The following is a 19,871-nucleotide window of genomic DNA, read 5'->3' on the forward strand; positions in this document are numbered from 1 at the left end:
AGACATCCGTCTTGTGTTTATATTACCGCCCACTGACAGTACACTGCAGTACAAAAGATGCGTACACCTCTGAAATAACTTTCCTAGCATTAAATCCTTGCTACTGATAATGATATCGAGACACCTCTGAAAGTAAGACATTAAAATGTTACGACAGCACAGCCTCGACTTTAAAAGGCCTTTGGATTTCCCTCACTAACTCTCTTATACTTTAACCATTGAGATATATATTTTAAAATTACAATGCGAATATTTCTAGCTCAAGTTCAATTACGTGAGAGCATGGCTCACAATGGTACCTCGCAGCTTAATTTACGGGATAGTATATTTAAAAGCTATTTTTTAAAAGCTGATTTTGTTTTCACATTGATCCAAAGGTTGCAATCTCTCACACAAAAGTTTATAATTTTGCCAACTACGCTTTAAAAACTTAAGATAAAACAATTGCTTTATAATTCAAAAATTGTTCATATCTGGGGCTACGCAAAAGCATAAGTTAATTTGTGAAATTGCGTCACAACTCACAACAAAATCGACATAGTCCTAAATATTGATGCAACCTTTCATAACAATCTGGATCTATGTGTTTTCTGTACCCTCATTCCAGTCTAACCAATAACTCAGTGGTGGGCAAGGCTGTAATGCAAGGAAAGTTAATTGCAGTTGCGTATACTCTGCGTAAATATTGAAACCAGTTCTATATACAATATACAATATACAATATACAATATACAATATACAAGCATGCACGCCGCGCAGGAAGTTAAGTCCTAACAAAAAATTACTTTTTAATAAAAAAGAGAAGAGAAATTTGTATAAACAAATTCGTCTAAACTATTGCCTTTCTTCCACTATGCCAAATATTTAACCCTGCAAGCCCCTAAATGCAACAAGACCTACAAGAAAACGAACCAAAATCGATCGTTTTTTTGTTCCTTTTTGTTCGGTTTTACATAACAAAATCTTAAAGATTACAATATTAGAACCTTTACATGTTCACAGTCACAGTATTTGTTTGGTCCGTTTTAAAAGAGCAAAAACCTTAGATGTTCTACAAAAATTAAACAAATAAACCATTACTGTAGTCACTATAACTCACTATAACAGTGATTGTTAACATTTTAAAGGTTGCATTAAAAAATTTTCATTTTCCCAACTGTTTCTGCAATCAACCGAATTGGTTCCAAACTGCAATATTATCTAAGTATAAGTTTGACCAATGCACTAAAATGTTTTATTCGATATTCATTATTCCCTCGGGGGGTTTTCTCTCTCATCCTTTCTCTCTTTAGAAAATTGAAAATCTTAAGACAGCAGCGCAATACATTTTTAAACATATTTTGACAACCTGACAAGCTGGGCCAACCACACTTCATACCATGAAACGTTAAAACTGTTTTGTTTGGACTTTACCCTATCCCGATTTAGCTATTTTTGTCCAGTTTAGATTGTGTGGGGAGAGGGGGGTTCACTCCCTAAATCGCCCTTATGATTTTGCCCTCAGAGTTGAGATAGGGGAGTGTGATACATGTCCCTAGTCCAAATTCTTTCAGACCAGCGCACTAGAAAAACTAAACCTCTAATTTTAAGGGTTAGGGTGGAACACGGGCAGCCATAGTACATTAATATTTCCGAGCCGGGTCAACCTTTCCTGTTCCAGTTTATCGCCCGGACATTGGGTAAATAAAGCAGACACTCAATAGGACTAGCCGGTGCAACAAGGTTGACGCGGTCAGACTTTATAGGTTGAATTTACTTTTACAAAATCTGCCAATTTACTTCCCTGTTTCTTGTACATAACTCTGCAAGTCAGTTTTATAGAGAAACTATGAGAGTTAACAAATTTTACTGGTTCAAAAAGGATTTCTCAATCATTTTTGCTTTGACAAAGGTGGACAGGGGTCCGTTGTGGAAAGTGCAAAGGTGGACAGGGGTCCGTTGTGGAAAGTACAAAGGTGGACAGGGGTCCGTTGTGGAAAGTACAAAGGTGGACAGGGGTCCGTTGTGGAAAGTACAAAGGTGGACAGGGGTCCGTTGTGGAAAGTACAAACGTAACCCTTTAAATGGAAGGTTAATTCCTTTTAATTTGAATTTTAAATATGTTAGTTTTTAAATAAAATAGAAAATAATTAAATCAGTTTTATTAAATAAAAAATTTATATTTCGTAGATGATAGCGAAAGAATGAATTCGATTTTAAGAAAATCTGCAGCGTGCTGGTTGTTTAAAGTTAAGGGTCCGGTCCTGAAGTGTTTGTACAGGTTTTGTACATATTAGCCAAATATTTAAACTTCCCATCAATATATATAAATCTATATATTTTGGCACATTGTATAAATTTCCAAACTCTAGATAGAAACCAAAATATATTTTACATTCTATAGTCTACATATTAAACTATGTTTACCTCAAAAAGAGTAAAACAAATGTAAGAACAGATAAGATGAGAATGAACACTAATTTTTTTAACAAGTACTTGATCTTTTGATTGCACACTTCTTTATGATAAAAAATCATTTCATCAGAGTTGAACTTGATGATTTATTTTATTAGTTTTCTTGTCTTGGGTCGCATTATATCAGTTAATGGTACTGTATGGCTAATTTCAAGTAATCCTTTAACAAAAATACCAATGCCCTATTCATAACGGTACCCTTGAAACCTTTTTTATCAATGTAGTGAAAGATATTGTTGTTTTTCTAGATTCAAAAGTATTTAATTCAGATGTTTTCTATGTATGTCTTCCTGCAGTAATACTGTGCAATTGTCACATTATGTAGAGACACCAAACTTGAAAATAATCTGCTTTCAAAATTAGTTCATCCTTCATCAGACAAAGCTTGTAAGAATCGTAATGGTGGTAATTCTTTCTATGTAGGGTAACAACTTGAAATTACGCTTACAGTCCCTTTAATGTCGTAACATCCCAACGCCTTTCCGCCCTGCACAGTACCGTACTGTACTGTACTGTACTGTACTGTACTGTACTGAACTTTACTGTACTTTACTTTACTTTACTTTACTGTGCTGTACTGTACTGTACAGTACTTTACTGTACTTTACTGTACTTTACTGTACTTTACTGTACTTTACTGTACTGTACTGTACTGCACTGTACCATACTGTACTGTACTTTACTTTACCGTACTTTACTGTACTGTACTTTACTGTACTGTACTGTACTGTACTGTACTGTACATATTTTTAAGAGTATGATGCAAAACTAAATTGTTAATTTTTGTTGAAAGCTATGATATTGGGACATCCTATACATGGAAAGTTTTGATTTGTTACTTCCTGTTTTTTGCTTGGTCTAGGGGGGAGGTTAGAGGCCATTTTGCATTGTATGAGAATGGGGTTAAAGAAATAGATATTATCTTACCCCATTAATCATTCTTTCATTAGTTAGAGAAACTTATTTACTTTTTCTTTATAATTATATTTTAGCATCTCAGTGCTTTGTGTTTAAATAAATCTTGAATACAATTCAACTAAAGTAACTTGAGTTCAAGTTTTGCAAATCTGCCAAATAAAAAAAAGGCCTTTGCCCGCAATTCTACGCCATCTTACAATTTATACAGACAATGTAGTTTATAAAGCTTAAAATCCGCAAACTGAGTTTAGATCAGTTTCAAATACAATTGGGGGAATCTTTCCAAACTAAGTTTGTTGTACTGAGACACGTGACAAGGATTTATTTGCAAGCAAGTTTAATTTTGCAAAGGAAAACTGCAACATTTATTATTTTATTTATTGATCTGCAATACTTTAGGAAATATTTATTTACTCATCCAACCCCTTTCTTCTAAACATTTTAAAACTTTTGTTTTGCCAATTATATGTGTTTATATTATTTTAATTGATTTTGTTTAAAGATTACTTCTTTACATGAACGGTTTCCGTGTGCCTTTTTAAAAGGTTTAACTCTTATTGTTTCTCCATTTACCTCTCTTCACCTACCTCTCTCTAGTCTCTACCCCCCGTCCTAGTCTGGTCATCCTCGGAGGTTGGTTGGTACCGACCCGATTTCTCCGTAGGTTCAGGTTTAGTTTACTCCGGGTATTCCGAAACACTGGTAGGACGAATTCTAGCTCCGGATACCAATATTCTTTGAAAGTGATGGCGGATTAAACGTGAAGTATTTAAATAGTTTTGAAGGATGATGAATGTTCGTCCGTTTGTTTGTCTGGTAGTGTTTTTATCCTGTGTGGGCACCTGGGCAAATAGGTAAAAACAAACTAGATAAATTCAAACCTTTTAAGTTATATATATCAAAACTTATTTTTAAGTATAACATTTTTGCATTGTAATTATTTGTAAACTTCATTAGATTAAATAGATTTCATCATACGCTGTACATATATCTTCAGACATAGTAATGATCGCAAAATAATCGTAAGCCTAAGATGATAATTCGTATTTTTTAAATTGAAAAACAATCATCTTACAGTCCTTGTTTTATTGTTGTAAAGCTTTCCAAATCATTTATTAGATTAGGTTTAACACACTCTTAGCTTGCCAAATAATAAGAACATAAAATTGGCAATGATACCTTACTGTTCGAAGAAAAACTAACATTGTGCACAGTCATCCAAATGCTGCAAACTCAAAAAATTGATGAGAATTTGCCAATTTCTTCTTTAAAACTGAAGAAGAAATCAATATGGTTCTAAAATGTAAATGCCTTGTGCTATAAAAACAGGAGAATTGTGAGTTAGTAGTAGTAGTAGTTGGCTAATATCAAAGTTAAGGCGTTGCAACACTTCAAAGTCGAGCCAGTCTTGAAAATAGACGTTGCGCTTATTTTCCCTAATTTCGATTTTTAAAAAAAATTTTGGTCTTTGTATTCGTCTTTTGGACTTTGGCTTCATTTTTAAACTTTGAATAACTTGAATGACTTAAATATTTATCTTTGAGACTTTATATTTATCTTTGAGACTTTACATTTATCTTTGAGACTTTATATTTATTTTTAAGACTTTATATTTATCTTTTAGACTTTATATTTATCTTTAAGACTTTATATTTATCTTTAAGACTATATTTATCTTTAAGACTTTATATTTATCTTTAAGACTATATTTATCTTCAAGACTTTATATTTATCTTTAAGACTTTATATTTATCTTTAAGACTTTATATTTATCTTTGAGACTTTATCAAATCAAATCAAATCAAATCAAATATTTATTGCACGAAGATTAGAATTTATACAATATAAATATCACATTGAAAAGTATAATCCTCGTGAGGGAAAATTAATCTGAGGGGCCAGGTTTTCATAATTTTCCCCATAGCTTTATATTTATCTTTGAGACTTTATATTTATCTTTAAGACTTTGTATTTATCTTTTGGACTTTTTTCCCATCATTTCGACTTTGTATTCTTTTTTTGGACTTTGTATTAATATTTCGAACTATGTCTTCGTCCTTTTTTTGGACGTTAATTTCTCGTTAAATCTTTATATATATTCTAAGGGACTTTTTTATCTTTTGACCCTGTCTTTCTCTTTTGAGCTTTGTCGTCTCTTTTGGAAATCTGTACGATAAACTTAATCTGTCTCTTTAGGAAATCTGTACGATAAACTTAATCTGTCTCTTGGCTGCTCATAAAATATTATATAATATCAGAAATACCCGAAATTAATCTATAATTATAGTCAGACGAATTTACAATAAAATTTCACAAATATGATTAATGAAACGATAATAACAAAATAGACCTAGTCCTGCCAATTCCAAAATGTGGTCTGCCTTGTGCGTTTAAAATTACAAAAGATATATATGTAAAGTCGTCTGATTTATTCAATTAATTCCGGGTCTTTCTGGTTATAATGACTGTACTAAAGTTAAAAAGATAAGTACAAAGTATGAAACAAAGCCTGTTTAGTGTTCAAGCCTGAAGCTTCAATTAGTTAATGCACTACGGCTGACATGTTTTAATCAAATTGAATTTTTCAATTAGAAGTTGTAAAGTCCAAAGTGAATATCCTTCTTACTACAAGAATAATGAACATGTGAGGTAGACTAGGACTGGGTTCAAGTAACCTTTTTAAAGTTTTATTACGGTTTTATTAACAATGATATAACATGGCGTTAAATTTTCAAAATTCTTTTATTTTGTTCAAGATCAATTGAGCTATCCTTATATTTCTATCTAAAAATTGAAAACTTTTAGCGGATCTCTGTAAATGGAGGAAATTTAGAGAATTCATATTTTTCTCTCTTTGTTAATATCATAACCGGCTATGAGGCATTGAACGTTTTAATCTGAGAGTCACTTTTTGTTTATTTATATTTGAAACCATAATTCTACCAAATTCTAAGCTTTTACCCCGACAAGTATAGTTAAATAAACTTTGATATTATTCTTTTTTTTATTATCCATTCAGTTTTTATACGCTTTGCGACACAAATAAAATAATGGATTAATATCACGAGCATTTTTTAATACTTTAGAAACAGGAATAAATAAATAAAAAGAATAGGTTGCAGAAAAGGGGAGGGGGGGAAAGTAGACAACGAAAAAAGGGAATTGAGTCTTTGCCACAAACTCAAATTGTCTAATCCTTATGTCTGACAGTTCAAACCTTTGATGTTTCAAACTTTATTTATTTAGAAAATTATTAATAGTCTGCAAAGGCATAATGATTAGAATGTCTCGAGTTTATGTGCATAAAGGAAGAAAAGTATTCGTAAGGGTAAGGAGGGGGAGGGGGAGGGGGGGATTTAACAAAGGAAAAGCTGTTCCTCACATCATGTATGATCATAATCTCCTGTTTATTGGATCTAACTACAAACTATCTAATTAGCTGATTACTAATTATAAATATAAACAAACTGTCTATGTTTGTTTATTTGCTATCTAGACTCTTCACCCATAAATATATATGAAACATAATGTCGATACAATAAAATCATGTTTTGAATAAAGAAAGAAAGAAAGAAAGAAAGAAAGAAAGAAAGAAGGAAAGAAAGAAAGAAAGAAAGAAAGAAAGAAAGAAGGAAAGAAAGAAAGAAAGAAAGAAAGAAAGAAAGAAAGAAAGAAAGAAAGAAAGAAAGAAGAAAGAAAGAAAGAAAGAAAGAAAGAAAGAAAGAAAAGAAAAGAAAAAGAGAAACAAATAAATAAGAAAAGACAGAAAGATACTAGAAACTGGAACAAAGTAAGAAAGAATAAAAGAAACAAAATTAAAGAAAGAAAAGTTGAAAGAATGGATAATTTAATGTTTGTAAGGTATATCACGTTTTCCCCATTTAAAATAATGAATTTAGTGGATACAGTGTAACGAGTTTACTTTAACAAATTGTTAAAATAACATTTTAAAAGTTTTTATTAACTCGGAGCTTGGAAACATTGTATAAACATGCAAAACTTTCAAGGAAACAGAATTAAAAAGAATTAAATGAAAAATTCGATATTTCACACAACATTTTGGGTTGAAATAGATATAGAGTAATATTGTCAGTTTACTTTTAGTTGACTTTGAGAAGGATCACATTGTAAAATAGCACATTTCATACTTTGTTTGTTCTCCATTGTACTTCAGAAAACAATCCAATTGAGGCCCATCTCGGTTGTCATTTCTCCAAAAAAAGACTTAAAACTTTTAATTTCATGAAAAAACATCCATCTATTATATACATGGCTCGGGAACCCAGCTTTGCCTAAAGTTTCCACTGTAAAATTCAACCCAATCAATTTAGAATTTCAAATCAAGAGCTAAGAAGATTGGTTTAAATGAGTTTCCCAATAACATTTTTAGTAAAATAGGTCGAGAGGTTCCGGAGTTATGATCAGATCAGACAGACAAAACATAGATTAATGCCTTATAATAATATAAATTTATCTGCATTATTGTGAAAAAAAGAAAAAAAGAGAAAAAAGGATAAAGGTTAAAGATTAAGTTAATGTTACCATTTAGTAACCTTAAGCAGTCTAACTCAATAATGAGGCTAATAGCATGTAATTACCATAATTTTCTCTTCCATTATCTTATCATCAAATTATGTATTGGAAGCAATTATTGTTAGATCTTGCATTCATCTTATAAATAAAAAGATATGAATAAACATTTACACTTGAAATTCAGGACGATGCCTGCCACTCATTCATAATTTTACCCTTTAGCTAGTCACAATTAAGTACATCATAAAATCTGGATTAAGATGCAATTACTTTTTTCAAGAAATAATTTAATTTTGTAAAAAGTTTTGAACAGATTCTAGATAAATAGAAATATTCTAAGTAAACATGAATTTATCTCAAGATATATCTTCAAAATTTTCATTTTTCATCCGAAAGAAAATTTTATTATATTTTTTTACAGGACTTTTGCAAAAACTAGCAGAACTCAGAAACATCCTAATCTCTACTGGAATACTACAAATCCAATGTGAGTATATAAAAAACAAAGGAAAAACTCAGATTTTCTAATCCCTCTACCTTTGAAACCTTAGTCGTAGAACTTTGTTATTTCACTCAGATATGGTTATTAGAAAATTTGAGATTGTGACAAAGACTCAATTCCTTGATATAAAACGCATTCAAGCACTCTAAACAAACCTGAACTCTGGATTGTGGAAACCTTTAATATTTCTTCTAAATCAAACATTAAAAAATTGAAATATTTAATGTTTATATCATCTTAAAAAAACAAGAGTCTGAGATAAGTGATCATTTACTTCAACAAAGGAATTGAGTCCTTGCCATGAACTCAAATTTGCTATAGTATTTTTTCATTTCTTTTATACTTTTCCAATTCTTTGATATATTTCCAAATCTTTGATATTTTTTCAATTCTTTGATATTTTTCAAATCTTTGATACTTTTCCAATTCTTGATATTTTTCCAAATCTTTGATATTTTTTAAATCTTTGATACTTTTCCAATTTTTGATACTTTTCCAATTTTTGATATTTTTTCAATTTTTGATATTTTTCCAAATCTTTGATATTTTTTAAATCTTTGATATTTTTCCAATTCTTTGATATTTTTCCAAATCTTTGATATTTTTCTAATTCTTTGATATTTTTTCAACTCTTTAATATTTAAAATATTATACTTTTGTTTTTTTTGTTTGTTTTTCACTTAAAATAAAGTAAATAAACTTTAAGAAACTAGAAACAAACAGGATTTTATACATTTTGAATTATGAGAATAATTAAAATTATATTGTTAATTATTACAATAAAGATGGAAATACTAATAAAATAAATGCATCTGTCAAGCATTATATACCTTATATACCTTATATACCTTATATACCTTATATACCTTATATACCTTATATACCTTATATACCTTATATACCTTATATACCTCATATACCTTATATACCTTATATACCTTATATAATGAAATATTGAAATAAATATATGTGGAAAAAAATGACTTATCTGACCCGGCCAATAATAATGAAAATTAAGAATAATTATTTTGAAAATGATAATGATATTGATAATGATAATAAATAATGATAGTGATAATGATAATGATAATGATAATGATAATGATAATTATAATGATAATGATAATGATAATTATGATGATAATGATAATGATAATGATAATGATAATTATGATGATAATGATAATTATGATGATAATAATGTTTATGATAATAATGATGATAATAATAATGATAATTATTATGATGATAACAATGATGATAATAATAATGATGATGATTATAATTTAGATTTCGGATTGACAACACTGATCATATAATAGATGTGAACCAGGGAACTCTACCCCATGAGTATGATCAGATTAATATAATCTGTCCTAGCTACAGCAAACTAGTCCCAGAGCAGGTACTCTTTCAGACCATTTCAGATCAAACCAGACCATTTCAGACCAAATCAGACCAATTCAAACCAAACTAGACCATTTCAGACCATATCAGACCAAATCTGACCATTTCAGACCACATCAGACCAATTCATACCATTTTAGACCATTTCAGACCATTTTACTTCATTTTAGATTATACAAAACCATTTCAGACCATATCTGACCATTTCAGACCTAATCTGACCATTTCAAACCTAATCTGACCATTTCAGACCACATCTGACCATATAAGACCATTTTTGACCAAATCTGACATATTCAGACCAAATCTGACCATTTCAGAGCATATCAGACCATGTATGACCATTTCAGACCATCAGATCAATTCAGACCATATCAGACCAAATCTGACAAAGTACTTGAGGCTTTGCCACAAACTCTGATTTTCTAATCCCAATATCTTAGGAACCCAATGTCTTAAATCTTTGATATTTCAAACTTATATTATTTTATCTAGCAAAAGTCATAGTTTGAAATGTCAAAGGTTTACGACGTTGGAATTCAAAGATATAGGGATTAGAAAATCAGAGTTTGTGGCAAAGACTCAATTTCTTTAGATCATTTCAGACCATTTCTGATCATTTCTGATCCATTCAGACCATTTTATTAATTGTTAATCAAATATTAAAGCAAAAAGTTTTTAAAGCAATCTATACATTTCATGAATGTTCAATAAATGAGGGAAATAATTTGATTTATTTTTCAAGAAATCAAGCTTTTGAAGCGAGCAAGTTTGTAGCAAAAAATTGTGTAAACATGATACTCTGTAAATTTGTAGTACGTTGTACATTATAAGTGATTTAAGATTGTAATCTTAGACATAATGACATTTTTGAATAGAATACTTAATATGATTAGCTTAAATCATGCGACATAATTAAATTACGCTATAAACATGTGCAGAGTTAACTTAACTGCATTATATCTATTCTCTAAACCTTTTAAATACGTATTACCAAATAGATGATCAAGTACAATAGGTGGCAACAGAGAAATCAACCTATTATACACGACGTCACAAGTGTCAAATATAACAAGGAAGACGAAATTGTCTCACATTAGCTGACATGTGTTTTCCAAGATTAAATAAAAAAGTGTAAAAACAGAAAATAAAGATCACATAAAATTGCACTTATTTTACTGTAAGATAAGCAATTTATACTTAAATTATCACTATTATTGATAATTTTGTCGGACACAAAAACTGAATTGACACTTGTGAAATCAGAATACAGCTGTACTGTGAGTGTACAAATTATACGTTGCCATCTATTGTACTAGAATCTATTTGCGTATTACGATGATCTTAATCATGAAATATAGATACTATTGTAGGAATTGTAACTACGTCAATTCCTGTTAACTTTGTGACATAAGATATTAAATAAAGTTAGTTGATTGAGACTCTGCTTTAATTATGGTATTAGAAGTAATTTGGTTCGATCGTTGAAACATATGAGTGGAGATCATACCTTAAGTATTGGTATTGATCTATTAAGTACTAGTGACTGTATTGATCGCGCCCTGTATAGTGGTGTTGATTAGTCACGGGATTGTAGTCGTGTGGATTGTGTCCTAGTTTACACCGATCAATTGATTGCTAGTGTCTGTATTGACATTGATAGCTAACGAGATCACGCCCTGTGTAGTGGCGATGATAGTTCATGGGATTGCAGTCGTGTGGATTGTGCCCTGTTTGAGACATTAATCTATTTGATTGCTAGTGTCTGTATTGACATTGATAGCTAATGAGATCACGCCCTGTGTAGTGGCGTTGATAAGTCATGGGATTGCAGTCGTGTGGATTGTGTCCTGTTTGAGACATTGATCAATTGATTGCTAGCGTCTGTATTGACATCGATAGCTAACGAGATCGCACCCATGTAGTGGCGTTGATAGTTCACGGGATTGTAGCCGTGTGGATTGTGTCCCTGTGTGACATTTAGAGCATTGGATCATCCCTATCATTTGGGATCGGTATACGCTTGAGTCCTTGTGTGGCAATTTAGAGCCTGGGATTCAGTCCTTGTTGAGTTTAAAAATGGACGGATTGTACCTGGATAGATACGTTTCGAGAACTTGCTATGAAGTAGCTGTATTTATTTACTACAAGCAATTAATTAATAGTTCAACCAATCAAACAATTTACTAGATTTTGAAGCAATTTTAAGTTTAAAAATCAAGCAATTAATAACTAATCAATCAAGTAATTAATGCAAAACTTACCTGTATATACATTAAATATCTTGTCATAACATGAATAAATCATAATAAGAAATATTTCAGCAACCATGGTTGTATTTTTTAATTAAAATATCGTATAAGTAGCACCTTGTGTTCCTAGGAAACATAAATATTATTGTTTTTTGGTTTCAAGTCAGGCAATGTGACCTCAGTGCACTGCCTTAATTACATTTATTAAAACTTTTTCTATTTAGGTTTGATTTAAAGAAGATCAATGCAGGAACGATTAAAAGTTTTTAATATCTTTCCTCTTTTCTCTAAATACATACTTTACATTTATCAAATTCCAGAAGGTTTGAAACGAGACTTTTCTCAGATAATAGCAGACATAAAGATTTAATGAAAATTTCTCATATGCAGTGGTCACAAAAATAATATGGAAAAGGAGGACTAAACTAAAAAAATATCATAAGGATTGAGTCAGCGCGCGTAACCACGGCATAGTTGCGAGAAATAAAGTATGTTAAATATTCTTAGTTTTTGGTTGTATAAAAGCCGACCCAAATTTATACTAAATGGCGTGGGCAATACACATAAAATATTTAAACATTTGCTGTAATCATTATTTCAAGATATCTTGCGACTAAACAAAAAACTTGTAAAAGGGTCTTTAAACTGTCATTTTTTTAGACACACAGATACTGCAGATTGTTATGAAAAATTGCATCAGATTTCAAGACCGGATCGACTTTTGCGTGTCGCAATGCCTTGTACTTTAATTTTCCCTTACTAACTAAGTTAAACGTTTTTGCGGCTCTAGCGAGACATGTAAATTTTAAAAAATTCTAATCAATTCTTGCTGCAGTTTTTAATTGATTTTCAAAATTTTCATCGAATTTTGGATGAGAGCTTGCTACCTTTGTGGAGTATATAATAAAAACTGATTACTCTTATTATCTTTACTCCCTAATCTTTGTAGCTTCAAAATTTTGAATTTAATCTATCTCATCAAATAGTTTAAGGCACTAAAGGTTTACAACATTAGGTTGCAAAGATTTAACGTTTAAAAACTTTGAGTTTGAAGGGAGTAATCAGTTCTTTTATCTAAATATAAAAATACATTATCAGAAGCTAAAAAAAGTTGGTTTGTGCAAAAACCGACCTGGGCTACAATATGGATTTTTGCAAACAGAATGCAAATTAATAATTTATGCATTTTATTCTAAGAATTAAGCAAAATTTCAAATATCTTAAAATATAAAATTCTAGGATACTGAACGGTATGTGATCTACAGTGTGGATAAAGAAGAGTTTGATACGTGTCGGATACTAAACCCCCATCCAAGGATATTGGCCAAATGTGATGACCCCTACAGAGAAAGGTAAACCGAAAAAGCAATATTAAAAACTATATTCTAAAAGTTTAATTTTCACTATCATCATTTTAAAATGAAAAATTGAGATTATAATATTTAACAAAGGAATTATTTTCAGGGGGTACTTGAATTTCATCTTAAAACAAGCAATGTATTTTTTTTAGATTTTTTACAATTTCATTCCGATCCTTCTCCCCTATGCCTGGTATGCTTGAGTTTAAGGCAGGACAGGACTACTACTTCATCTCCACCTCCAGTAAGGAGGACATCTACAGGTAGCAGTTCGTCCTGTATTACAAGGACACTTAAAGGGACTGTAAATGTAAGTTTAAGTGATCCTAAAATGACTCTGTAAATGATCAAAAATCAACGAGATATCCTTGTTTTTTTCACTCAAACTTGATTATTTTCAATTGTGGTTTCTTAAATAATAGTGACATACGGATTTAGGTCTCAGGGGCAATGTAAAAATTGTCAGTGACAATTTTTAAAATAATATCACGACAATATCTTCCTCATTTTGACTCAGATAAAGGGTTAATGCAAATAAAAAGTCGTCTTCTATTTACACAATTTAATTATAATATCAAGATTTGCCTAAGTGGGTCAAAGTATTGACTATAATACAGAAAAAGAACAATTAAATATATTCAAAGTGACTGAAAGCATGATTTCAAGTGACCATTCAGGCAATCCGAAGTGTACGGTACATAGCGTACACTCAGCTGACGATACTTGTGAAATACTGCGGACATATTTCAACGTCTAAATAAATAATTTTCAAAAAATTGAAACAGCTCGCAATATTTGTATCAATTACCAGCGGTTTTTAAAATTATTACGAATAAGTCCGACATTCTTTATCAGTCAAGAATTGTACCTATGTTGAGAATCGGACATGCCGCTCCAAGAATTGAGGGTCACACATACGCCTACAGTACCTTTAAACGTACTTAATAATATCTACTGTTTCATACATTTATAATTGAAAAAATCAAGAATTTAAATCATCTAAGAATATAAATTAAAATATCTAAAATCCAAAATTGTTGATAAATTGATTTTCTATTGTGTAGGAGAATTCACGGAGACTGCATGAATCACAACATGAAGGTCGTCTTTAAGATTGCAGACAAGACCAAGAAGTTTTACAGCCCAACAACAGCTCGGACCAACAACCGTGTAGACATCCCAACAACAGCACCAACAACTCTGCAGATATTCACGACAGGGTTGGAGGGGAGGAAGGTGAACAGACCCTTGAACTACACCACATACTTCATCAACTCTGAGATCAACAAGGAGAAGGTGATCGTGCTTAATGACACACCTGGAGAACACGAATCCTTGGTCAAGAAGGTTCGAGACAAGATCAAGCAGGAGGCATCTACCAAGATCTCCAACTCCTCATGTTCACACAAGATCGGGATCTTTGCCCTTATTCTTCTTGTGTCTATTTCTTGAAGAGTTAGGAAAATATTAGTTGTAGGAGAAAACACGATAATGCTTCTCTAGTATTACACAGAGAAACAAGACAAAGGCGGGTTCTAAAGAAAAGGGAAAGGACGACCATCGAACATAAAAATTTATTCTTAACTCAGGGATTCACGGGCACGTTAAATGGTTAAAATTCATTCTTTTTTGTATTTTGTAAAACTTGAACCCAGACAGGAGAGGTGTAATGTGCCTTGCTCCCTCCCCTGCCCTTTCCCCCCAAACCCATCCCTCCTCCTTCCCCTGTCCCTTCCCCCCCCTACCCCATCCCTACCCCCTCCTACATCAAAAATAAATGCCTTAAAATTAAAGATTACTCAAATTGTCTTTCCGAGAAGAAAAAAATTCCATAAATTTACAATAATTTTACAGAAGCTAAATTAAACTGAAGATTTTGCATTCATCATTGCATTCGTTCAAGAAGATTGAGATTATTCAATTTCATTTCCAATTGTGTAATTGTAAAGAAATTCAATCATTTTCCTAAATTTTACATAAATATATTTATCACTGAAAGTATACAAAATGGTTAAAAGAATAAATAAGTTTAATTTACCTAAAAAAAACATTTTAAGGTGAATTTTTGTGAAATTTCTAATCCTTGTTTCTTTATCAATGGTTTCAAAACACAAAAAAGGGCCGAATGTTTTTATATGAGTCATTACTCCCTTGGCGGCCTTATGTAAAAATATTATGGATAATTGTCCATTATATTATATTTCTATATTGTTGTGATACAATTGTATAAAAATCAATTTTCTTATTGTGACAGAAAAAAGAAAATTGTGGCTGTTTTCTGTAAAAACTATTATTGGTGTCAAAACAAAGGAAAAATAACAAAACAATTAAGCATTATTTTTCTGAAAACCTGGGTGGCTTACCTCACATCCACAAGTATATTAAAATAAAGATAAAAATAATAAACCAAAAAAAAAATAACGAACAAATTTTAAAAATTTACATAAAATTTCATATTCCTAATTGTACAACAACGGAATAGTCAAAATGATTAAGATTAATCAACGAAAATAATAGTTTATTTTAGAATAATTAGCAACTAACAAAACCAACTTTTGTTAACATAAATTTCATTATATCTTTTTTTAACATTTTGTTTTAAAAAAAATCCCTTATTCATGTTTTTTTAATAAAAGTGTAAATCTGTCTTAATCTTAATATTGTCTGTGATTCATCAGCATTTGATCAATTAATATAATTAGTCATATAAATATTGATAGTAATAATAATTAACAATAAACTCTTAATTGATCAAAGTTACCAGAATCTTAATGTTAAATATAATATTTAATAATTATCGAAACAATTGGTGTCATTATGTAGTTATTGATATATTTTCAAAATATTTTATACAATAAAAATTAGACGTAGAATTTGTTTTCCTCCAGTAAAGTGAATTATTTTTTTGGAATTGAGGCCGAATTTAAAGAATTTGAGCGGCGGCTTAAATTTAAGCCGCGGCTCAAATATGGTTGGTTTCACTAAAAAATGTATTCAATGTTTCAAGACTTAAGCCGGCGCTCAATTGAAACTGGGTTTTGCTGGATTTCAGACGTGGCTCAAATTCATTAAATTCGGACACTGAACACACAAACTCTATGTTTAGAATCCCTATTTTTAATCTGATTGGGCAAATCTTAGATATTTCAATTTTTACTATTTGATACTAGTTTAAGATAATTAAACGACTACACCATGAGGTAGCAAAAAGATAGAAGAATTGACAATTACAGTTGTGTCAAGTGTTTAGATCTTAATTACAGATTTTAGTTTAGTTTGAAGGTTTGATCCAGAAAGGATGTGGCTAGGACAGGCTTGTCTACAGGCTTGTTGTTAGAGTTGTTAATAGTTTTTAAAACGAAAAAAACGATTGTTTTTCGATTCGGTTTCCTTATTTTCTAAAAACGATCTTTTCGATTTTAGAATAAAACGATCGTTTTTGAAAAAACCCCACTCGTTATGAATTTAACAAAAAAATGTTGCTAAAGAATCTGAGTTTTATGACAATTAATTTCAATATTTTTTTTAGGAAGATAAGTTTATGATTGTTGTCTGAAATGTTTTTTTATCGAGAGAAAAAACCTGAATGTTTTCTGATCAAAAATGTATTTTTTCTTAAAAAGGGTCGTCATAAACGGTCGTTAACGATCGTTAATGATCGGGAAAAGTAAAAAAACGACCTACTTTCGTAAATGAATAATGCGGAATTAAGTCGTTTATTAATACTTTTAATAATAAATGTCACAAAGGATTTTTTAAATTTGTAACTGCTACAACTCCAAAAATTTACCAGCTGAACATGTTTAAAATACATCAGTCATATTTGTTTTAAATTACAAAGGATTTGAGTCTTTCTAATCGACAATCTTTGCAACCCAATGTTGTAGACCTTATATATTTCAAACTATAAAATGTGTTAGATCAACTAATCCAAGGTTAAAATATCAAAGGTTTACACCATCAGGTTGCAAAGTAAAAAGGATTAGAAAAACTGATTTTGTGGCAAAGACTTAATTCCCTTCTATCTTTTTTTTTAGATTTGAAGGTTTCCGTTTTACGTTGGTTTGAACTAACCGTACTTTAACTAAAAGTATAATTAAGTTATCCTATCATGATTTTTTATATTTTGAATCTATGTATAGCCTGAAAAAGGCCTTAAAGAATTGGTATGTGCATAACCCAATTTTTCATGGCCAGCTCAAAGAAAAAAAAATAGACCGATAACTTTAATAGTTTGGGTGCTAAGAAGGGTGTACAGACTAATTTTACTAATTAAACTGATTTTAAAGCTACTTCGTAAAGCTATTTGCCTTTTGAGAATTTCAGCTACACATTGGAGTCGGAGAAAGGTTAGAGTGCATAAATTATGTCTTTCTATATCGCCAGTTTTTTTAGTCTCACTTTAACTTAAAGTTTCGAAGATGAACTTTTTGTTCGGACAGAGTTAGCAAGTTAAATGGTTATATTTCTTGCATGTGTTTGCATTAGATGTATTAGCAGACAATTATATAAAAAATCAGAATAAGTTTTTTGTTAAATTATTATTTCTCTTAGTATATTGAAACGAAACATACAATATGAAAAGATGAGTAAAAGTTAAAAAATATACCAGTATTATTTGGAACCATGAGAAAAAGAATAATTAATATAACAATAAAATCACCTTTTAGTTTGCTTTAAATGCTTGATCTTTTTTCTCCATTGTTAAGTACTAGATTATAGAATAGATTAAAGCTTGCTTATTATATAACATAAAATAAATTATAAGAACTTCTCAACCAGTGACATGCATAATTGACTGTGATTTATAAAAATAGATAAAGATGCAAAACGCCATGCTTGAGTCTTTTTTCTTTATTATTATCATTAGTTTGGCTGGAAAAAACGAGAAAAAAAGAATTTGATCATTATTGGCCTCCGGAAAATCTGTTTGTGGTACTGTTTGATTAGTTCTTAAACCTCCCCCTCAAAAAAAAGAATTTGGATAGTATGAGTATTGTTTCTTTCTCCTCATCTCATTCTTTCTCGTCCTACCCTTCCTCCCAACCCATTTCATCCTTCCCCACTTCTTTCCTTAGCATCCTCCCCCTTTTCTTTTCATCCTGTTCTTCCTTCCCATTTTTCTCCCTTCTTATTCTCTCCTTCCTTCCCATCTTCCCCTATCCTTACTTCCTATTCTTCCTCATACTCCATTCTTCTCATCCTCCTACTCCCATATCCTCCTCCCTCTCTCCTCCCTTCTCTTCTTCCTTCTAATCCTCCCCTTCCTCTAATCTAAGCTATTATTGAAAATCTTTTAATATAAATCTTATAAGAAAGAAGAGGAGATGAAGAGAGATGAGAGAAGGTTGGATTTACAAAACTTTTAGAGATTATCTAGATAAAGTTGGAGTATATATGGTGGTGTGCTGGTTTCTTAAAATAAAAAAAGGAAAAGAACAAACGGACACCAAAGTTATATAAAAACAGAGCTTGCTAGGCTGGGAATATTTAGAAAGGGTACATCCGATCCAATCTTTTATTTTCCAATCTAAGCATACTTGATGCAAATGAATGGACAAAATGATTCTTTTCTTTATATTTTTACATTCTTTTCCTTACACTCCTTTTCAATATTCTTTGTCTAGTAAGCTTTGTTTTTTATTCTTGGTCTACTATTCTTGGTCTACTATTCTTGGTCTACTATTCTTGGTCTACTATTCTTGGTCTACTATTCTTGGTTTACTATTCTTGGTTTACTATTCTAGATCTACTTACCTTGGTCTACTATCTTTGGTCTACTATTCTTGGTCTACTATTCTCGGTCTACTATTCTTGGTTTACTATTCTTGGTCTACTATCTTTGGTCTACTATCCTTGGTCTACTATCTTTGGTCTACTATTCTTGGTCTACTATTCTTGGTTTACTATTCTTGGTCTATTATTCTTGGTCTACTATTCTTGGTCTACAATTCTTGGTCTACTATTCTCGATGTACTATTCTTGGTCTACTATTCTTGGTCTACTATTCTTGGTCTACTATTCTATATTTCAAAAGGTGTCTCTCTCTAGCTAGCAGCGTGGTTGAAACTACTCTTGAAAGAGCAAAGATAATATATTATTAAAGTTAAAAGTTTTGTGTTTTTCCAGGTGTTTTATCCTATCAATATTATATAAAGCTGGAACACTACTCCTTTAGGGAGTTTATAGTTTAGATCTTTTTCCCGTGCAGCATGTTTTAAGAGAATTGTCACAGTTGCCTGTATTGTCTAAAAGATGGTTAAAAACCTGCTAAAATTGTTTAAGAGTTCAGTTTTAAAATTGGCATCGTTTACAATTACAAAGAAAAATTTGATTTTAGAATTTGTAGTTGTCTTTATTGGGAGCAAAATAATCCATGATAATTTGTTCAAACTTGTTTAAACTTTTTTTTGGTAAATAAAGGGACATATTGATTTTTTTTTTTTT

General features: G+C 30.7%; 1 protein-coding gene across 1 annotated transcript; it reads left to right on the forward strand.

Annotated features, from left to right (window-relative positions):
• Positions 1-4,041: 4,041 nt before the first annotated feature.
• LOC111700024 (ephrin-B2a) lies at positions 4,042-16,294 on the forward strand. The gene is made up of 6 exons (XM_023470835.1): positions 4,042-4,226; positions 8,327-8,392; positions 9,698-9,812; positions 13,306-13,418; positions 13,577-13,687; positions 14,489-16,294. Exons 1-6 carry the CDS (start codon positions 4,159-4,161, stop codon positions 14,874-14,876), a joined length of 861 nt encoding a protein of 286 aa, XP_023326603.1. The 5' UTR covers positions 4,042-4,158; the 3' UTR covers positions 14,877-16,294.
• The last annotated feature ends 3,577 nt before the right edge of the window (positions 16,295-19,871 follow it).

This window comes from Eurytemora carolleeae, unplaced genomic scaffold (genome assembly GCF_000591075.1).
Source record: "Eurytemora carolleeae unplaced genomic scaffold, Eaff_2.0 scaffold221, whole genome shotgun sequence".
Classification (NCBI taxonomy): Eukaryota; Metazoa; Arthropoda; class Copepoda; order Calanoida; family Temoridae; genus Eurytemora; species Eurytemora carolleeae.

Bases quoted from the DNA above. Each gene is read 5' to 3' on its own strand.
- LOC111700024 (XM_023470835.1), top strand. From the start codon at position 4,159: ATGATGAATGTTCGTCCGTTTGTTTGTCTGGTAGTGTTTTTATCCTGT. The intron at 8,393-9,697 runs GTGAGTATATAA...ATTATAATTTAG, and splicing joins TGGAATACTACAAATCCAAT to ATTTCGGATTGACAACACTG. The intron at 9,813-13,305 runs GTACTCTTTCAG...ATAAAATTCTAG, and splicing joins GCAAACTAGTCCCAGAGCAG to GATACTGAACGGTATGTGAT.